Raw genomic sequence first — 16,427 nt, 5'->3', positions numbered from 1 at the left:
TGGTGTATGGGCAACCTCTTCGGGTTCCAGGCGATTTTTTCGAAAACACCACTGCTGATACAAATTCATCGGATTTCATAAAATCGCTCCGTAGTGTCGTGGAGAACATCAAACCAATTGCGGGTGTGCATCATGCTAAGCAGCGCGTGTTCCTACCCAGCGACCTTAGATCGTGCAGAGGAGTTTTCGTTAGAGTCGATCACGTGAAAAAACCACTACAACACCCTTATGAAGGTCCATTCGAAGTGATTGAACGAGGCGATAAATACATGGTGATCTTCATGAAAGGAAAAGAACAAAGGATATCTATCGATAGATTAAAACCTGCGTATTCCTGTAATCAGCAGATTGAGACCTTCCCTGATACGAATACCAAAGTTACGCCTTCAGGTCATCGAGTAAGATTTCTGGCATAACTGGTGGGGGGTAGTGTGGTGGCAATAGTTCATCGTGAATAGAGGGAGAGAGAGAGAAATGACAGTTGAGCATTATTCCATACCGCGAAATAAAGTTAGTTTTTATTTTTCATCGTCCGTTAACCGACGCGTTTATTATTTTGTCTCGCCATCCGTCGTGATCCGTAACGTCCGAAATCCCCACAGTGTATTGTGGCGTCAAATTGTTGATTCAGTGACATCTGTTTAGATGTATACTAAATAAATAAATGAATGAATGAAGGTTCTCTTAAAACTTTCGAAGCGAAAATGTTGAATTGGATTCGGAATAATGTAAAACAGTGGTAAAGGGAAAATTCAGTAAAAATAACAATTTATCAACTTCAAATCACTACTGCTCGATCGGGATGTTTCTTAACTATGTGAACTTCCAGTGAGGCGTCCTTTGTGAATAGTTCTTCACAGTAAGCGCATTTGATCGTATAGCTGGTTGCCTCGCCAGATTTTTTGTGTCTTTTAAAGTGAATATAGTAACCAGTATTACTATTTGAGAGGAAATCGCACACCGAACATTTGTATGGACGTTCGCTAGTATGCAAGCTGCGGAAATGATTAAGCAATCGAGTCCTGTAAAGAAGAAATTATTCAACGACATTGCTGGTAACATGTTTTGGAGACCTACTTGATTGATGTACTGAAATCACACTTGGAACACTTCAAATTACGGATTCCAAGATGTACAAACTTATGGTGCTGCAAAAGGTAGCTTCTATTTCTGTACTCAACGCCACACACGTCGCATTTGTTCGATTGATTCTCGTGATGATTTTTCTGAAACATTAAGAAAACGATATCCTAAAAGGTAATTGGCTATTTTGGAGCTGAGCAATCATACCTCGTGGCATGCCCGTGAAGACCAAACGAAGAACATTTTATCACAATAACGACAGGGAAACTTGTACTTCTTGGTATGACGATTCATGTGGACTCGTAGCTGCCGTCGATTGGGACAAACTCTATCGCAAACTTGGCATTGGAATCCTTTTCCAGAATGACTTTCAATGTGACTCGGTAAATCCAATACCCGAATACCACACAAGTGACACTGTGGTTTGTTTCGCCATAGTTTTCGCGATCGACTTTCCACGTATTTACGATAATTTAACTTCTTACGAGTTTCTACCTCCACAGTGGGCTTCGTTTGATCATTGGCTATATCGATTTTAGCCTGAGCGGGTTCTTCAACACACACTTCATCGGCCACATCCATAGTGTCTTCATTAGTAACCGAATTATCGTCGAATCCATTGCAATCGTTCTCAGGCAGATTAGAAACTTCATCATTCAAGAATTCGATAGTGGTGTCCGGAATCTCAAATTCCAGTTTGGCGATTTTAGTCATCGTATTGCTTTCTTCAATTTCCTGATTGATGCAGCTATTTCGGCACTGTTGAACAAATGATGCGAGGCTTTCTATGTAAGTGGAACAGCTGTCACAAATCAAATTTGTTTGTTTGCCATCATTTATCATCTGAAAACAGTATTTATTAGATGAAACTGCTTTTATTGACAAGTTCCAAAGTGATGAAGGATTTTTTAATAGGAATAATGTATATATAACTTTTTATATCAAGATATGCCTTGCCAAGTAACAAAGCTCGTAGCCTAAACAACTTATAGCTTGTTCAGATTACGAGGTTTCAGACGCTAAATAACTGCGTTGTCTTACCTCCACTTTAATTGTATCATATATGATAGCTGCATACGTCTTCCCATTATACTCATCGAAGAACAAGTCTTTGGTTTGATCGGGCTGCTCTGCTTGGCAAATGCGACATAGGTCCATCTCTAACTTTAACTCACACTCTGGGAAATCAATTTGTTCGATTGGTTCCGTAGCCGTTAACTCATCGTCGTTCCCATCGAACTCCCAAAGCAGCGCTGCCTCGGGAGGTAAATGTTTTCGTGAACCTTCTTGAAAATGTTTTTTCATTCTCAGATAATCCTGAAGTAACTGGTCCGCCGTCTTCCGGCAACACAGTTTGTTCGAATGCATATCCCGTAGAATGCGATTGAAAATTATCTTCCTCTCGACCGGTGGAACATATTCTACTCTACGGTCAATCGCTTGCTTGATTAGTTCTCGGATTTCTGCTCCAGATAAGAAAGATGTGCCCTTTTTAGTGTCCAGTACGTGCTGAATTAAAAGATCCCATTGCTCATCGTTTGCTTTCTCTGAAACAAAATAAAAATAGAGATTCAAAAAAGCACCAAATTTTTTTTCCAACGGAAAATTAACGAGAACGAGATGTAATATCATAGCTTGTCTTTTTCCGATTCTATTCTATACTATTATGAACTGAGAGCGAAATCAGTAAACCCTGATCTGAATCAAACAGCTTTACTCACCTTCTTCGCTGTTACTTCGAGTACCCCATAGAATTCTTGCTTCCGGTGGATACGGCCTCAGTCGATTATTTTTGTACTCACGCTCCGTTCTATCGTACATCTTTTTAATCATATATAGCTTCCTTTCCTTGAAAACGCCATAAGCGGCCATTTGCTGCTGCACATCGTAGATCATAGGTTCTATACGTTCTCCGCGAGACCGAGCCTCTGCTATGCCAACATCAATACTTGCCTTCAGCAGAGATTGTATCTCGTCTTGCCTCACATTTACTCTTTGGGGTTCTTGATTGGAAATGTGCTCTTCACTTTGAGATGGCTTATAAACTTCTAGTTTTGGAGTGGACAGTTCCTTATTTTCACAAAATTCTGGACATTGCCTCAAAATTAACCAACATTCCTTGAATTTGAATGAGTCGCCGTGATTATCTTTGTACAACTTTAGCGCCCGTTGAATGACGCCATGGTCTGGTTCGCCTTTATCTTCCGGTGCGAACATTTTATAGCATTCGGAAAACCTTCGTACGGATCGCTTAATATTTCCCAATCTTTGTCGTAGGCCATCCAACGTTCTGACTTTGAAATTTCGATCCAAAGAAATGGCGTGAGCGTAAACATTCTTCCACATATTTGATGAGTTTGCGCCAGATGTTGATTCAGTTTCTCTCGCTTTGATCCATGACTGACAAAGAAGCTTATCGTGATAAGTGGTGAAGTTTTTTCCTCGTCCACTCTGACTCAACGGGGGTCGCTGTTCGCTGTCGGATGTCTCCTGGATCATGGCAGGAATTTCATCTATCGAATGGAAAAGCATAAAAAGATCATCAATCGAATATTGTTGTGCGACGTAACACTATAATATATGGGTGTTGAGGGGATGAGGATAATTTGGAAACAATTTTGTTTGGTTCACTGATCCGTGATTTTTCTATGGTTCGAGGCGGTGACATTTTCTTCTCCTTCAATGGCTATACATTTTAACTAGAACTTGGCCGGGTTTTCAGCATAGTATTTTAGCATTTTCCTCAGTTATTAATTAAAAGCTTTTATATGCTCGTGTTTTTTTAGCAAGGGTAAACGGGAATCTGCAAACAGACATCTCAGGAGGGTTACTCAGGTAGAGTGAGGATGGGATCACCCGACCCACTAAAACCAAAACCCTTTCGCCAGTCCGTATCCTCTGGCCCGCAATTTAGCAATACATCAGGGGAGGACTATTGGACGCTCACGCCTATGCTAACGCACTCGACGTTATAACGAAACATCGACCTCAAGGGCGACCACCCCCTCCCTCTCTAGCTACACTACTGTACAGAGCACGGAAAGTATTTACCAATCGGATAAAAATTCGCGAGATTGCGTGATAATCATGCATTTATTTTCGCACGGCACCGAATACGCCTGCATCGCCGCCGCAATGGTCGGTGGTACGTTGCTCTCATTTTAAACACCCCTGGGGACACGCTCGACACCCTCGACTTTGAATGCTTATAACTTGGCCAATTTCAAAGGGATTTACATCCGGTCTTCACCAGCCGATTCCTTATATAAAAAAACCCAGATTAATCCACCTAGCGGTGATGGTGCCTTTCTCGTTTCTTTCGAGTGAGTAATTTCTACGCACTTTTGGTGAAAAAAAGTATTTTGACCATAACTTCTGAGCCTATAGTCCGATCTAGAGGCCTGAATAAGAGAAACGCTGATAGAAAATATGACTCTGCCAACACTGTATTCAATCTTCTTCATCAAAGGACAACACATGAAAAGGAAGAAATGATTTATGTAGATAAAATCTTACAATCCCCTATTTTATGTGTCCACATCACATAACAATAGAATACAATAAACAATGGAATTTCATTTCATAATCTATTTATAACTTGCATATATTATTGAAAACTAATGTAAAATACATTCAATTTTGTTTATTGAAAAATGGCACTCCATAGTCCGATTCCGCCAATTTTAAATACGAAACAATGGGACAAGATTCCGCGTCGAATGCAACTTGTTGCGAGAAAATCCGTTAAAGATAAGTGCCTGATAAATGAGTGAGAATTTTGTACGTGTGTCTTACGTAAAAAACATAATTTTAGCCATAACTTCGAAGCCCATAGTCCGATTGGGCCAATTTTCAATTCGAAACAATTGGGCAAGATTCTACGTCGAATGAAACTTGTTGCGAGTAAATCAGCTAAGAGTAAGTGCCTAAAACGTGAGTGAGAATTTTTCTCATACATAAATATATTTTGGCCATAATTCCGAATCCCATAGTCCCGGCCAATTTTCAATACGAAACAATGGGACAAGATTTCGCGTCGAATGCAACTTGTTGCGAGCAAATCGGTTAAGCATAAGTGCCTAAAAAATGAGTGAGAATTTTGTACGTGTTTCTCATGTGAAAAAGTGGATTTTAGCCATAACTTCGAAACCCATAGTCCGATCTGTCCAATTTTCAATACGAAACAATGGGACATGATTCTGCGTTGAATGAAACTTGTTGCAAGTAAATCAGCTAAGAGTAAGTGTCTTAAAAGTGAGTGAGAATTTTCGTTGTAAAAAAATATATTTTGGCCATAACTCCGAAGCCCATAGTCCGATTTGGCCAATTTTCAATACGAAACAATGGGACAAGATTCCGCGTCGAATGCAACTTGTTGCGAGCAAATCGGTTAATGATAAGTGCCTGAAAAATGAGTGAGATTATTTTGCGCACACACATACACACACACATACATACACACAGACATCACTTCAATTCGTCGAGCTGAGTCGATCGGTATATAACACTATGGGTCTCCGGGACTCCTATAAAAAGTTCGTTTTTGGAGCGAACATATAGCCTTTACGTATACTTTGTATACGAGAAAGGCAAAAATAGTAAAATTTTCGATCCCATAGTCAGATATGGCCAATTTTCAATAGGAAACAACGGGACAGGATTCTACGTCGAATGCAACTTGTTGTGAGCAAATCGGTTAAGGATAAAGGCCCGAAAAATGAGTGACATTTTTTACGCGATTTTTTCGTATGAATTTGTATTTTGGCCATAACTTCTGATCCCATAGTTCGATCTGGCCAATTTCAAATAGAAAACAATGGGACAGGATTCCACGTCGAATGCAACTTGTTGGAAGTAAATCCACAGACAAACAGACATAACACATTGAACACTTACTCGTCAAAATCATCGTCGTGAAAACACTAACGACATCTGTTGATTTCAGTTAGTTGGGCAAATCACGAACCAGATGGCGGTAGTGAGCAAACGTCAAACTCGAGCAAATCCGATGCGCGCGCCACGAGTGATCGATTGGCCAACTAATGATTATTTAAATTAACCAGTAAATCAGTGAACGATGGAAGTTTTACAAGTGTTATGTCTGTTTGTCTGTGGTAAATCGGTTGAGGGTAAGTGCCCGAAAAATGAGTGACATTTTTTACGCGATTTTTTCGTATGAATTTGTATTTTGGCCATAACTTTTGATCCCATAGTCCGATCTGGCCAATTTCAAATAGGAAACAATGGGACAGGATTCCACGTCGAATGCAACTTGTTGGAAGTAAATCGGTTGAGGGTAAGTGCCCGAAAAATGAGTGACATTTTTTACGCGATTTTTACGTATGAATTTGTATTTTGACCATAACTTTCGATCCCATAGTTCGATCTGGCCAATTTCAAATAGAAAATAATGGGACAGGATTCTGCGTCGAATGCAACTTGTTGCGAGCAAATCGGTTAAGGATAAGTGTCCAAAAAATGAGTGACATTTTTTACGCGATTTTTTCGTATGAATTTGTATTTTGGCCATAACTTTCGATCCCATAGTCCGATCTGGCCAATTTCAAATAGGAAACAATGGGACAGGATTCCACGTCGAATGCAACTTGATGCGAGCAAATCGGTTGAGGATAAGTGCCCGAAAAATGAGTGACATTTTTTGAGTAGTTTTGCGCACACACACACATACACACACACACACACACACACACACACAGACATCACCTCAATTCGTCGAACTGAGTCGATTGGTATATAACACTATGGGTCTCCGGGCCTTCTATAAAAAGTTTGTTTTTGGAGCGATCATATAGCCTTTACCGTATACTTAGTATACGAGAAAGGCAAAAAGGTTCTACATTTTGTCCACAACAGGAATCCGTCGACTACAGCGCCACCTAGAAGCAAAAAACAGAAACGGTTGCGTTTCCCCATATATTTGGATCACTTTTTCCATACAAACTTTGAGCCATTTGCGCACTGGACTGAATGAGCTATGATAGTAACCTTTCGATCTATTTCAGAAACTAGCGTAGGAGACGAGCACCCCACAACAAACGCCACGCGTGAACTGCAATGACCTCTATATCTCACTGCATCACAGATGTCTCTACTGCAGCTGCTGGTTTTGTTCAAGACGCCACCATCACTGTAGTTTCGACATGTGTTCACCGCATTCCATATAACCTCTTCCCGATACATCCTCTCAACGAGGTTGTCCGGGGTTGGATCCATGCCGCTGACAAGTAGTATGGCATTGCGTTCAACATCGAGTCGCGGGCATGCAAACATTATATGCTCTGCCGATTCTACTTCACCTACACATTCCGGGCACTCCGCAGAATCTGCGAACCCGAACCTATGCAGGAACTGCCATAGCTGCCCAGCTAGCGTTATTAAATGCATTCTTTACATCTAGTGTAATCAATGCATAGTACCTAATACCTCTCCTATTCAAACCACGCGCTATCTGAGCCGTTTCCATTACCAACCGAATTGCTTCCATGGTAGAACGGCCGCTACGGAACCCATACTGGTTACTTGATAAGCCACCAGCACACTCCGTATAGTCCGTCAATCTATTCAGGATCACCCTCTCTAACAACTTACCAGTTGTGTCGAGTAATTGGCTCTCCCGGGGATTTTCCAGGCTTAGGCAATAGCACCAACTTCTGCTGATTCCAACGATCTGGGAAGTTTCCTTCGTCCAGTCAACGTTAGAGGCAGCTCCTGAACATATGTTTATGCTCTACATATCTGGTGCGGCAAGAATCGCGTGCTTTAGTACCAGATTAGGAATACAATCCGGCCCAGGTGCCTTAATTAGCTCAAGTTTTCTTGCAACGGCGATAAGCTCTTCGTTAGTCACTAGCGGTACCACGTTCACTGACGCGTAGGGTGTGGCGGGCCAGTCCGATGAGTCATGCTTCGGAAACAAACCTTCAACGATTCTGGCTAACATTTCCTGGAATTTCTCAGGAGGTTTGCTGTTGGTCCTAGGGATCACTATTCGGTATGGATTCCCCCATGGAGTTTTATTTGCCATCCTACACAGCTCTTCAAAGCAGGCTCTCTTACTACATTTGATTTCGTAGTTCAGAGCTCTGCTCGCTGTTTGAAACACCCGGCGTCTTTCTAGCCTGTCCGCTTCGGTTCTAGCACGTCGAAACCTACTTTTAGTTCTAAGACAGGTTCTGCGAAGATCAGCTATCGTGCTCGTCCACCAGTGCACTAGTTTGCGGTTGTCGGTAGGTATAGTACTCCAGGGCATTGTTACGTCACATGCTCGTGTTAGGACATCGGTAATTTCGGCTTCGGTAATTTCGTCCAGGCCTCGGCATTGGATTACCTCTACTGGGCATAGGGCTCTCACCTGAACCGCATCACCCAGCTACTCTTCTGCCAACTTTTTATACGTGGAATTCTTCCGCGCAACATTCCGCTTCAGGACGAGGATCATCTCGCCCTTCTACGTTCTGCGGATGCAGTTGACATCATCCTAGGCCAGTGAGCTTTTTATCGCTCCTCAAAGCCTTCAGAATGCCAGCATAGCTCTTTTTTTTGTTCGGGATGAACCACTGTGTCCATTTCATTGAACTTTTGTAGTATACCCGTGTCATTTGTTTAGTGCATGTCTTTCTACTCCATTTCTATTGAGAAGAAATAGAGTAGTCGTTTTTTACTCATATATTTTTCAAGCCTAATGTCAGGCCTCTTTAGATTAAGATATCCGAATTCGTTTTTGTACAGAGATCTGATTTCATTGCGTTTGAGCATTTCTGAATCTCACCTTTACACAGAGCTCTAATCAGTCAGAGGGTTCAGCAGATCCACCAAATTTGTATCCGCTTCTTTCCTAATTAATCAGCGCTCTGGAGCTTGAAGATTCATGTCGTCGGCTTCGAAACCAGTCTAAGATTGAGTTACGTTTTATAATTTACTCCATTGACTCCATCCAGAGAGGAAAAGATGGGTCATCTAAAAGCAAATTATAGTCGTTCCATACTCTTCCGACCATCACTCAAGAAACAAGAGAAGTAAGAACTAGAGCACAGTGTGGTAAATCTTACTCCGTAATGCACCACGAAAAAGTGTCTACCCAGCATTACAGGCTTAACTGCCTGGCTAATTGTTTCGCCCCCAGGCCATTCATCCCCTCGGCACGGGTCGCCTAACACCTTGGGATTCGGGGTTAGGGACGTCACATTGTCAGCTTCAATGTTGTACCGAGCCTGGCGATATGACCGGATTTACACCGTTACGCACTACTTCAGAGTATCCATATCCCAGCGTAACGGGACAGCAGTACAGCATAGCTCTTACCATCAGCCTTGACGATAATTGGTTCGCCTCTTTCCTTCCTGCCATGATCATTGGAAGTTGTGCCCTTTCCTCTACGGGCATTCCCCTTCTTGGCCAATGGCGCCTTTCCCTCCTCTACCGTTTTTCGCTCCTTCTTCGCCTTTTTGGGATGCACAACTTCCCTCCAGGGCGGGCTTTCCTCCCGGCGAACTTCGGTAGTCCTCGTAGAAGGAGGAACTGGTTTCCATCGTTCCTTAGGGTCGGCAACCTGCTCAACCTTCTCCCGACGGATCTGAGTCAGCCTTTTTCTCGTGCAATACCGGCTTGGGGCTAGCTCCCTTCAGGTCGGTTGCCATACTGTCCTTATTAAGCTTTGGAGTTGCTCCAGTAACAGCCATGCGTCTGCGGAGTTCTGCAGTCTGGCTTTCTGCCAGTTGCTTTTCTTCCGTAAGGACTCGAATCTTCGACTCAGCTTCCTTCCTGGCTTCCACCACTTGGCTCACTGCCAACTCTTTTTTCTCGGTAAGTTGGCGGATCTTTCGTTCCGCCTCCTTACTTGCCTGCAGCGAGGATTTCCACTTGTAGCATGTTTCCTAGCAAATCCTTACCACCTTTAGCGAAACTAGACAGTCATAAAACAACCCCTAATAAAGATTCATCCTTGCGATGTTAGCACATTTTAAACCTTTCTATCCAAACACATAGGGGTAATGACGGCTTTGGCAGGTTTTGTTCTATTAAGGGAATAAAGTGAGTCTGAAAAATGCATTTGCATTTGTTGGTCACATTGATGGATAATGTGGAACGTATTTCTTATTTCATGATAAAAATAATGGAATAAACTAAAATATTTAAAAATGACATTAATAGAAAAAATGATAACGAATTTGAAATTCAATCGTAGTTGGCATTTGAAATGCCAGCATACCAAGAAGCTAATGAGAAGAAATTTGAAATTCAATCTCAGTAGGCTGACAGGAGTTCTACATGATTCGAACGGTGAAAATAAACGATCATTCAGTGTTACGTATTTGAGGCGTGAACATGCGAAATATCCTTCGGTGTTCCGCGCTTGTTTTCGTTGGTAAAAGGCAAATCGGAAGATGGATTTACTTGGCTACGACAATGACGTAGTCGTTGCTCCCTACAAGGTAAGAAAGGTCAGCAGTAGAAGAAAAGCTGAATGAGGCAAAAAAAAATATGATAAGCCTCCGACGTGAAAAATATAGCAAAAAAAAAAAATGATAAGCTATGATTGGTGAAGGGTAAAAAAAAAGGTAAACCCCAAACGAGATATGGCAAAAAATAGTGGTAAGCCTCAGTCTAAAAAAACGGCAAAAAATAATGGTAAGCCATTCTACTGCCGTTCTACGCATAAATGTCCCATGTACATAGGAAATCCCAGCAAACATGGGACATATATGCGTATGACGGCAGTCTATATAAAAGGCAAAAAAAATAATGGTAAGCCTAAGTTGGAAAAGAGAACGGCAAAAAAAAAGATAAGCCATGATATGCTAGAGGCATATAGAAAGAGAGAGAGAACGCGAAAAAATAACATGGCAAAAAAAAAAAATTAAGAAAAGTCATGAAAAAAAATTACATCGGATTTGGATTGGATATATATTGAGTTAGATTTAATTTCGATTGGATTTGGATTGTATTTAGATTGGATTTGGATTGGATTTGGATTGTATTTGGATTGAATTTGGATTGGATTTGGATTGGATTTGGATTGGATTTTGATTGGATTTGGATTGGATTGGATTTAGATTGGATTTGGATTGAATGTGTATTGGATTGGATTTGGATTTTGATTGGATTTGTTTTGGATTTGGATTGGATTGGATTTAAATTAGATTTGGATTGGATTTGGATTTCATTGGATTTGGATTGGATTTGGATTTCATTGGATTTGGATTTCATTGGTTTTGGATTGGATTGGATTTGGATTGGATTTGGATTGGATTTGGATTGGATTTGGATTGGATTTGGATTGGATTTGGATTGGATTTGGATTGGATTTGGATTGGATTTGGATTGGATTTGGATTGGATTTGGATTGGATTTGGATTTGATTTGGATTAGATTTGGATTGGATTTGGATTGGATTTGGATTGGATTTGGATTGGATTTGGATTGGATTTGGATTGGATACCCTAACAGCTCTAAACAAAATTCCTAATCGAAAAAAAAGAAAGAGTAGAGACGGTGAATATTGTGGGGAATAAAGTGAGTCTGAAAAATGCATTTGCATTTGTTGGTCACATTGATGGATAATGTGGAACGTATTTCTTATTTCATGATAAAAATAATGGAATAAACTAAAATATTTAAAAATGACATTAATAGAAAAAATGATAACGAATTTGAAATTCAATCGTAGTTGGCATTTGAAATGCCAGCATACTAAGAAGCTAATGAGAAGAAATTTGAAATTCAATCTCAGTAGGCTGACAGGAATTCTAGATGATTCGAACGGTGAAAATAAACGATCATTCAGTGTTATGTATTTGAGGCGTGAACATGCGAATTATCCTTCGGTGTTCCGCGCTTGTTTTCGTTGGTAAAAGGCAAATCGGAAGATGGATTTGCTTGGCTACGACACTGATGCCTGCGCATAAGCAACAACACAACTGCGCGACAAATGTTGATGCACATTTTTGCTTACTCTTGTCTGCCTTGTTCTGGGTCACTGAAGGTAAACAGCAAACCATTTGTAATCAGTTAAATAGGATAAGTTCTGAAAATAAACAAGTCTTGTCGCATTCTCATCCTAACGTTGAGTCCAGCTGCATCGCTATATCCGAAGTCCGGGACGACCACCATTCACTCCTGCTTTGCCTGCTACATCTACAACAAGGTCCTTGCTGTACTTCTCGCCATTGTTCAGAAAGGACATGATTACGTCCGTTACGTCTGTATTCACCTCAATTTTCTGGCCTTTACTCTCCTTGTGACTGGTCAGGGTAGCTCCGCCTATCTTGATCTCGATAGGCGGCTCCTCCGACCTGCCACGCTCTTCTGTATCGCCTGCCCCTGGCGGTCGGTAGGGCGACCTGTTAAGGCCACTTTGTCTAGCAAAGGGAACCACCCTTTTGTCAGACGCTTCTCCCTCTCCACTCAAATTTGGTAGTGTGACGGTGGGTGTTATATAGAAGCTCACCAACCCATTTTTATGTGAACTTATTGCGTTATATTATAGATTAGGGTTTATTAGGGGTAATCATCAACGAAACATTAACTCACCTTCTTCGCTGTGTACTTCCTCCGGCTCTGCCTGTGAAGCCTCTGATAAATACGACTCGAGCTTAGGACTAGCTTCAAACATATTCCAAGATTCTTGCTCGTCACCACTTAGCTTTGTATCTTCTGCTTCTGTCGGAAAAACATTCACTGTATTCGAATATACTTGTGACGTACTATGGGTGTCTAAGTAGTCGAACAGAATTTCGAAACACTCCAAGTGCTTGAAGTCTTCCTTGCGATTTTGTTGGTACTGTTGCATAGCATATGTGATAGCTTTATCGTGATCATTTTCTTGCTGAATGGCGCTATTGTAATATGTCGAAAATGCTCGAACTTTGCAACGAATCTGCCCACATCGCAAACGCAGACCATTCACCGTCCGAACTTCTAAATCAGGATTTTTAGAAACGGCATCCTTGTGCAGTGCGTCCCAAAAACTAAAATGAGCCAGTCGGTATGCATTGATGCTGGATTCCGCCTCATGTTTCGCATGGACCCAGGAAAGACAAATTTGTTTATCGTGCTCAGATGTGAAGTTTTTGCCTCTATTGCGCTGTCTCTGGTTACTTTTATAAGCACCTAAAATGAAAATGAGAAATAATTTGTCAATGCTAAATAAATTAAATTTTAATTACGTATCATTATGTAATTACACAATTACAGTTAGCTGTTAATTTTTTGATTTGCTATCGAAGTCTGATTACAGCACTTTATCACTGTTTGTTCTAATAGTTTGTAGATAATTAAAAATAATTATGTGAATCTTTCACATTTAATGCTTAGGCAAAGCTGTTCTGTTTGAACATGTTTAGTTAGTGTGCGAACTTTACCTTCAACGTCTGTGTCATCAAACAGATCTGGCATTGTTTCATTCGAAGCATCCCCTACGCTTGACTCGATTTCCACCAGGTTGCTGAATTTGGAGTGCTTCCTCAAAATCACGTAGCAGCGCAGAAACTTGAAGTCCTCGTTGCAGGCTTCCCGATAGTGCTTCATTGCACAAGCTATAACTTTCGAGGCTTCAACTTTATCCGTCTTAGCCGCTGAAACGCTTTCAGAAAATTTAAGAACCGCCCGTTGTATCACTAAAAATCTGGTTCGCAGGCCGTAAACAGTTCGCTCTTCGAATCCTGCATCGTTGTAAACGGCATGCTCGTAAACCGTGTCCCACACATTAAATGGCGATGACCGAATTTCATCGGTCGCATGATCTCCAAGCATTTCCTGATGCTTCGCGTGAAGCCAGGACAGGCATATTTGAACATCTTGGAAGATCGTAAACTTTTTACCTCTGCCCATCTTGCAGAATTCGCCTCATCCAATGGAAAGGGATATTGTTCCTGTCTGTAAGAAATTTTATTAATATACTTAACAAATATACTAAGACAAACTAAAAGATATCAATTTTTATTGTTCATTACCTTTGTGATTAGAAATTGACCGATAATTTTTGAAACTTTTGAGATGAATCAAACGAAAATATGGACAAAAAAAACTCGAAACATTTTTGAGACAAAAGCAACTTCAACAAAAAACAAACATCAAACATCAGACCCCCGCAGCACACGCTGCACACGGAAAATTAAAAGTTAAGCCTTTTCACGGTAAAACAGCTGATTTTGCAGATAAACTGTGGCCATTGTCACATGAAAGGCCTATTGTTTTTTTGTTTAAAATTCAATGTTTATTTACCTTTAAATCAATATGACAGTCACAGCCAAGTTTGCATATTAAAATTTTTGTCTTGATCTTGAAGCAGCCAAGATAGGAAACTGGCAATTTTTCACTCCGCGGCTGTTTAGTTCTATCCTAGCTGAAACTCAGTTTACTTAGCATATTTTGTAGTTTGTTTGTTATAATAACACGAAATTGTAATTGTGTGTTTTATATCCTTTAGTTCAAGTAAAAATGGGAAAGAAAAAAGATATTTACACGGACCGAGAAGGTATGTTTGACGAGATTTAGATTATTTTGAAAAATGTATGTATATTTGTATTTGAACTTCCAGATGAGTTCCATGGATTTTCCCACAAAAAGCACAAAAAACATAAGAAACACAAGAAGAGTAAATATCAAATGGAAACGTCTGAGCCTCCTGCGTACGATTCGTTTGTTCCGGAAGAAGTCGAACAAACCGTGGAGGTAATGGAAGAGATCGAATACATGGAAGCAGATCTGGAACCGGAAATAATCACAGAAGTCGAAGCCGAAACTGAACCTGAAGCTTCAACGTCAATGACCATGTCAGCAGCAGCAGCCTCAAACACGTCCATTATGCCTTCTCCCGGACCAGCACCGAAAACCACTCCACAGGGTAAAGGATCCTCGGCGTCCAAATCGTCCAAGAAAAAGAAAGGTAAAGGCAGAGATAGTGGCACTTCAAGCGAGGAAGAGCGATGGCTTGATGCAATTGAATCCGGCAAACTGGAAGAAGTGGACGACGAGCTAAAAAAGATAAAACCCAAAGACCCCAAACTGATGACGGCCCGGCAGAGGGCAATGTACGAACGAAATACCGACAAAGATACTAGTAATTTGGCTAGCGAGATGTTGATGGCGCTTCCCACTGGGTATAAAGAGAAAGTAATGACCGCTGAAGCGATCCAAAAAGCACAGCTGAAATCTCAGAAGCGAAAACAAATGGCAGACGAAAAGCGAGAGAAGGACAAAAAGAAAACCATGGAGAGGTTGCTTAAGAAGCAGGATTCTAAATCAGTGAAGGCTATCAAGAATCGACCCGTCAAAGCTCAACTGCCCATGATAACCTACGTCAATACAGTTGAAGGTGCGACGATATCGCTACCACTTAATGTCGAGTTTCCGCTTCAACCGCAAAAGCATGTTGATCCACCGAAACCAATCATTTGTGGCATGCCCAACTGTAACAACATAAAACGGTATAACTGTTCAAAAACAAATATACCGCTTTGTAGCTATCGTTGCTACAAAATGAATGTGGATTCAATAAAACAAATTATATGCTAAAATAGCTGAATGATTTTGATAATTCTTCTCAATAAAAGATCTTTTGTAGTACCTAGTTATTACTGCATTGGAGTAGATCAGTAGAATTTCTGCTTACATGTTATAGGTGTCAGGTGCCAGGGAATCATTTTTTCTTGAATGCGCATGCGAAACAAGCGACAAAAGAGAACCACCGACAAAGCTTTGTTTTTGTCGGAGATAATAAAGACAAAGATCCGAAAATTTTTGTCAGCAACAAAAAAGAATACAATTTTGTTGCTAACTTTTTATCCCATAATTTTTCATTATCTCTACAGCAACTGTCGGTTTTATGCTATCATAGTTTCTGCTTTTATGAAAAATGTTCGTGAATCTAACTCTGACTACAAAAATAACATCGTATTCTCGGAAATATCAGAGCATGCAAGGCAAATGATTTTTGTCATTTTGTGTTTGGGTTCTGATAAAGGCTTGTTGCGAGATGCGTTTGTCTGTAACAAACTCTATTGATGAGAAAGGGCATATTGTTAGGCGTTGCTCGAATATTGATTCCCCGGGTGGCACTAAGCAAAAGGTGCAATTAATCTTGCTTTCATGCTAATGGCCAGAGAAAGATGATTTCAGCAAGCCTTATTATTTAGCAAATATGTAAACGGACTTGGGGGCCGTACACATATTACGTAAGCATTTATGGGGGGAGAGGGGGTCGGTCAATATCTTACGCGCCATATAAATAAAAAATCTTTTGCATGGAAAAAATCTTACATGGGGGGAGTGGGGGTTGAAAACCCCAAAAAAAAAATGCTTACGTAATAAGTGTACGGCCCCTT

General features: G+C 40.8%; 2 protein-coding genes across 2 annotated transcripts; one reads left to right on the top strand and one right to left on the bottom strand.

Annotated features, from left to right (window-relative positions):
• Positions 1-751: 751 nt before the first annotated feature.
• LOC134211550 (uncharacterized) lies at positions 752-14,188 on the bottom strand. Its single transcript, XM_062688516.1, has 8 exons — positions 14,055-14,188; positions 13,464-13,977; positions 12,634-13,212; positions 2,805-3,596; positions 2,125-2,630; positions 1,291-1,926; positions 1,078-1,226; positions 752-1,022 (listed from the first exon to the last, which is right to left on the bottom strand). The coding sequence occupies exons 2-8, from the start codon at positions 13,930-13,932 to the stop codon at positions 779-781; spliced, it is 3,375 nt and encodes a 1,124-aa protein (XP_062544500.1). The 5' UTR covers positions 13,933-13,977; positions 14,055-14,188; the 3' UTR covers positions 752-778.
• A 155-nt stretch (positions 14,189-14,343) lies between these two features.
• LOC134215815 (INO80 complex subunit B) lies at positions 14,344-15,622 on the top strand. Its single transcript, XM_062694926.1, has 2 exons — positions 14,344-14,578; positions 14,642-15,622. The coding sequence occupies exons 1-2, from the start codon at positions 14,542-14,544 to the stop codon at positions 15,616-15,618; spliced, it is 1,014 nt and encodes a 337-aa protein (XP_062550910.1). The 5' UTR covers positions 14,344-14,541; the 3' UTR covers positions 15,619-15,622.
• The last annotated feature ends 805 nt before the right edge of the window (positions 15,623-16,427 follow it).

This window comes from Armigeres subalbatus, chromosome 2 (genome assembly GCF_024139115.2).
Source record: "Armigeres subalbatus isolate Guangzhou_Male chromosome 2, GZ_Asu_2, whole genome shotgun sequence".
NCBI lineage: Eukaryota > Metazoa > Arthropoda > Insecta > Diptera > Culicidae > Armigeres > Armigeres subalbatus.
The sequence above is the reverse complement of the archived record's forward strand: the minus strand, read 5'-3'. Positions and strand labels throughout refer to the sequence as shown.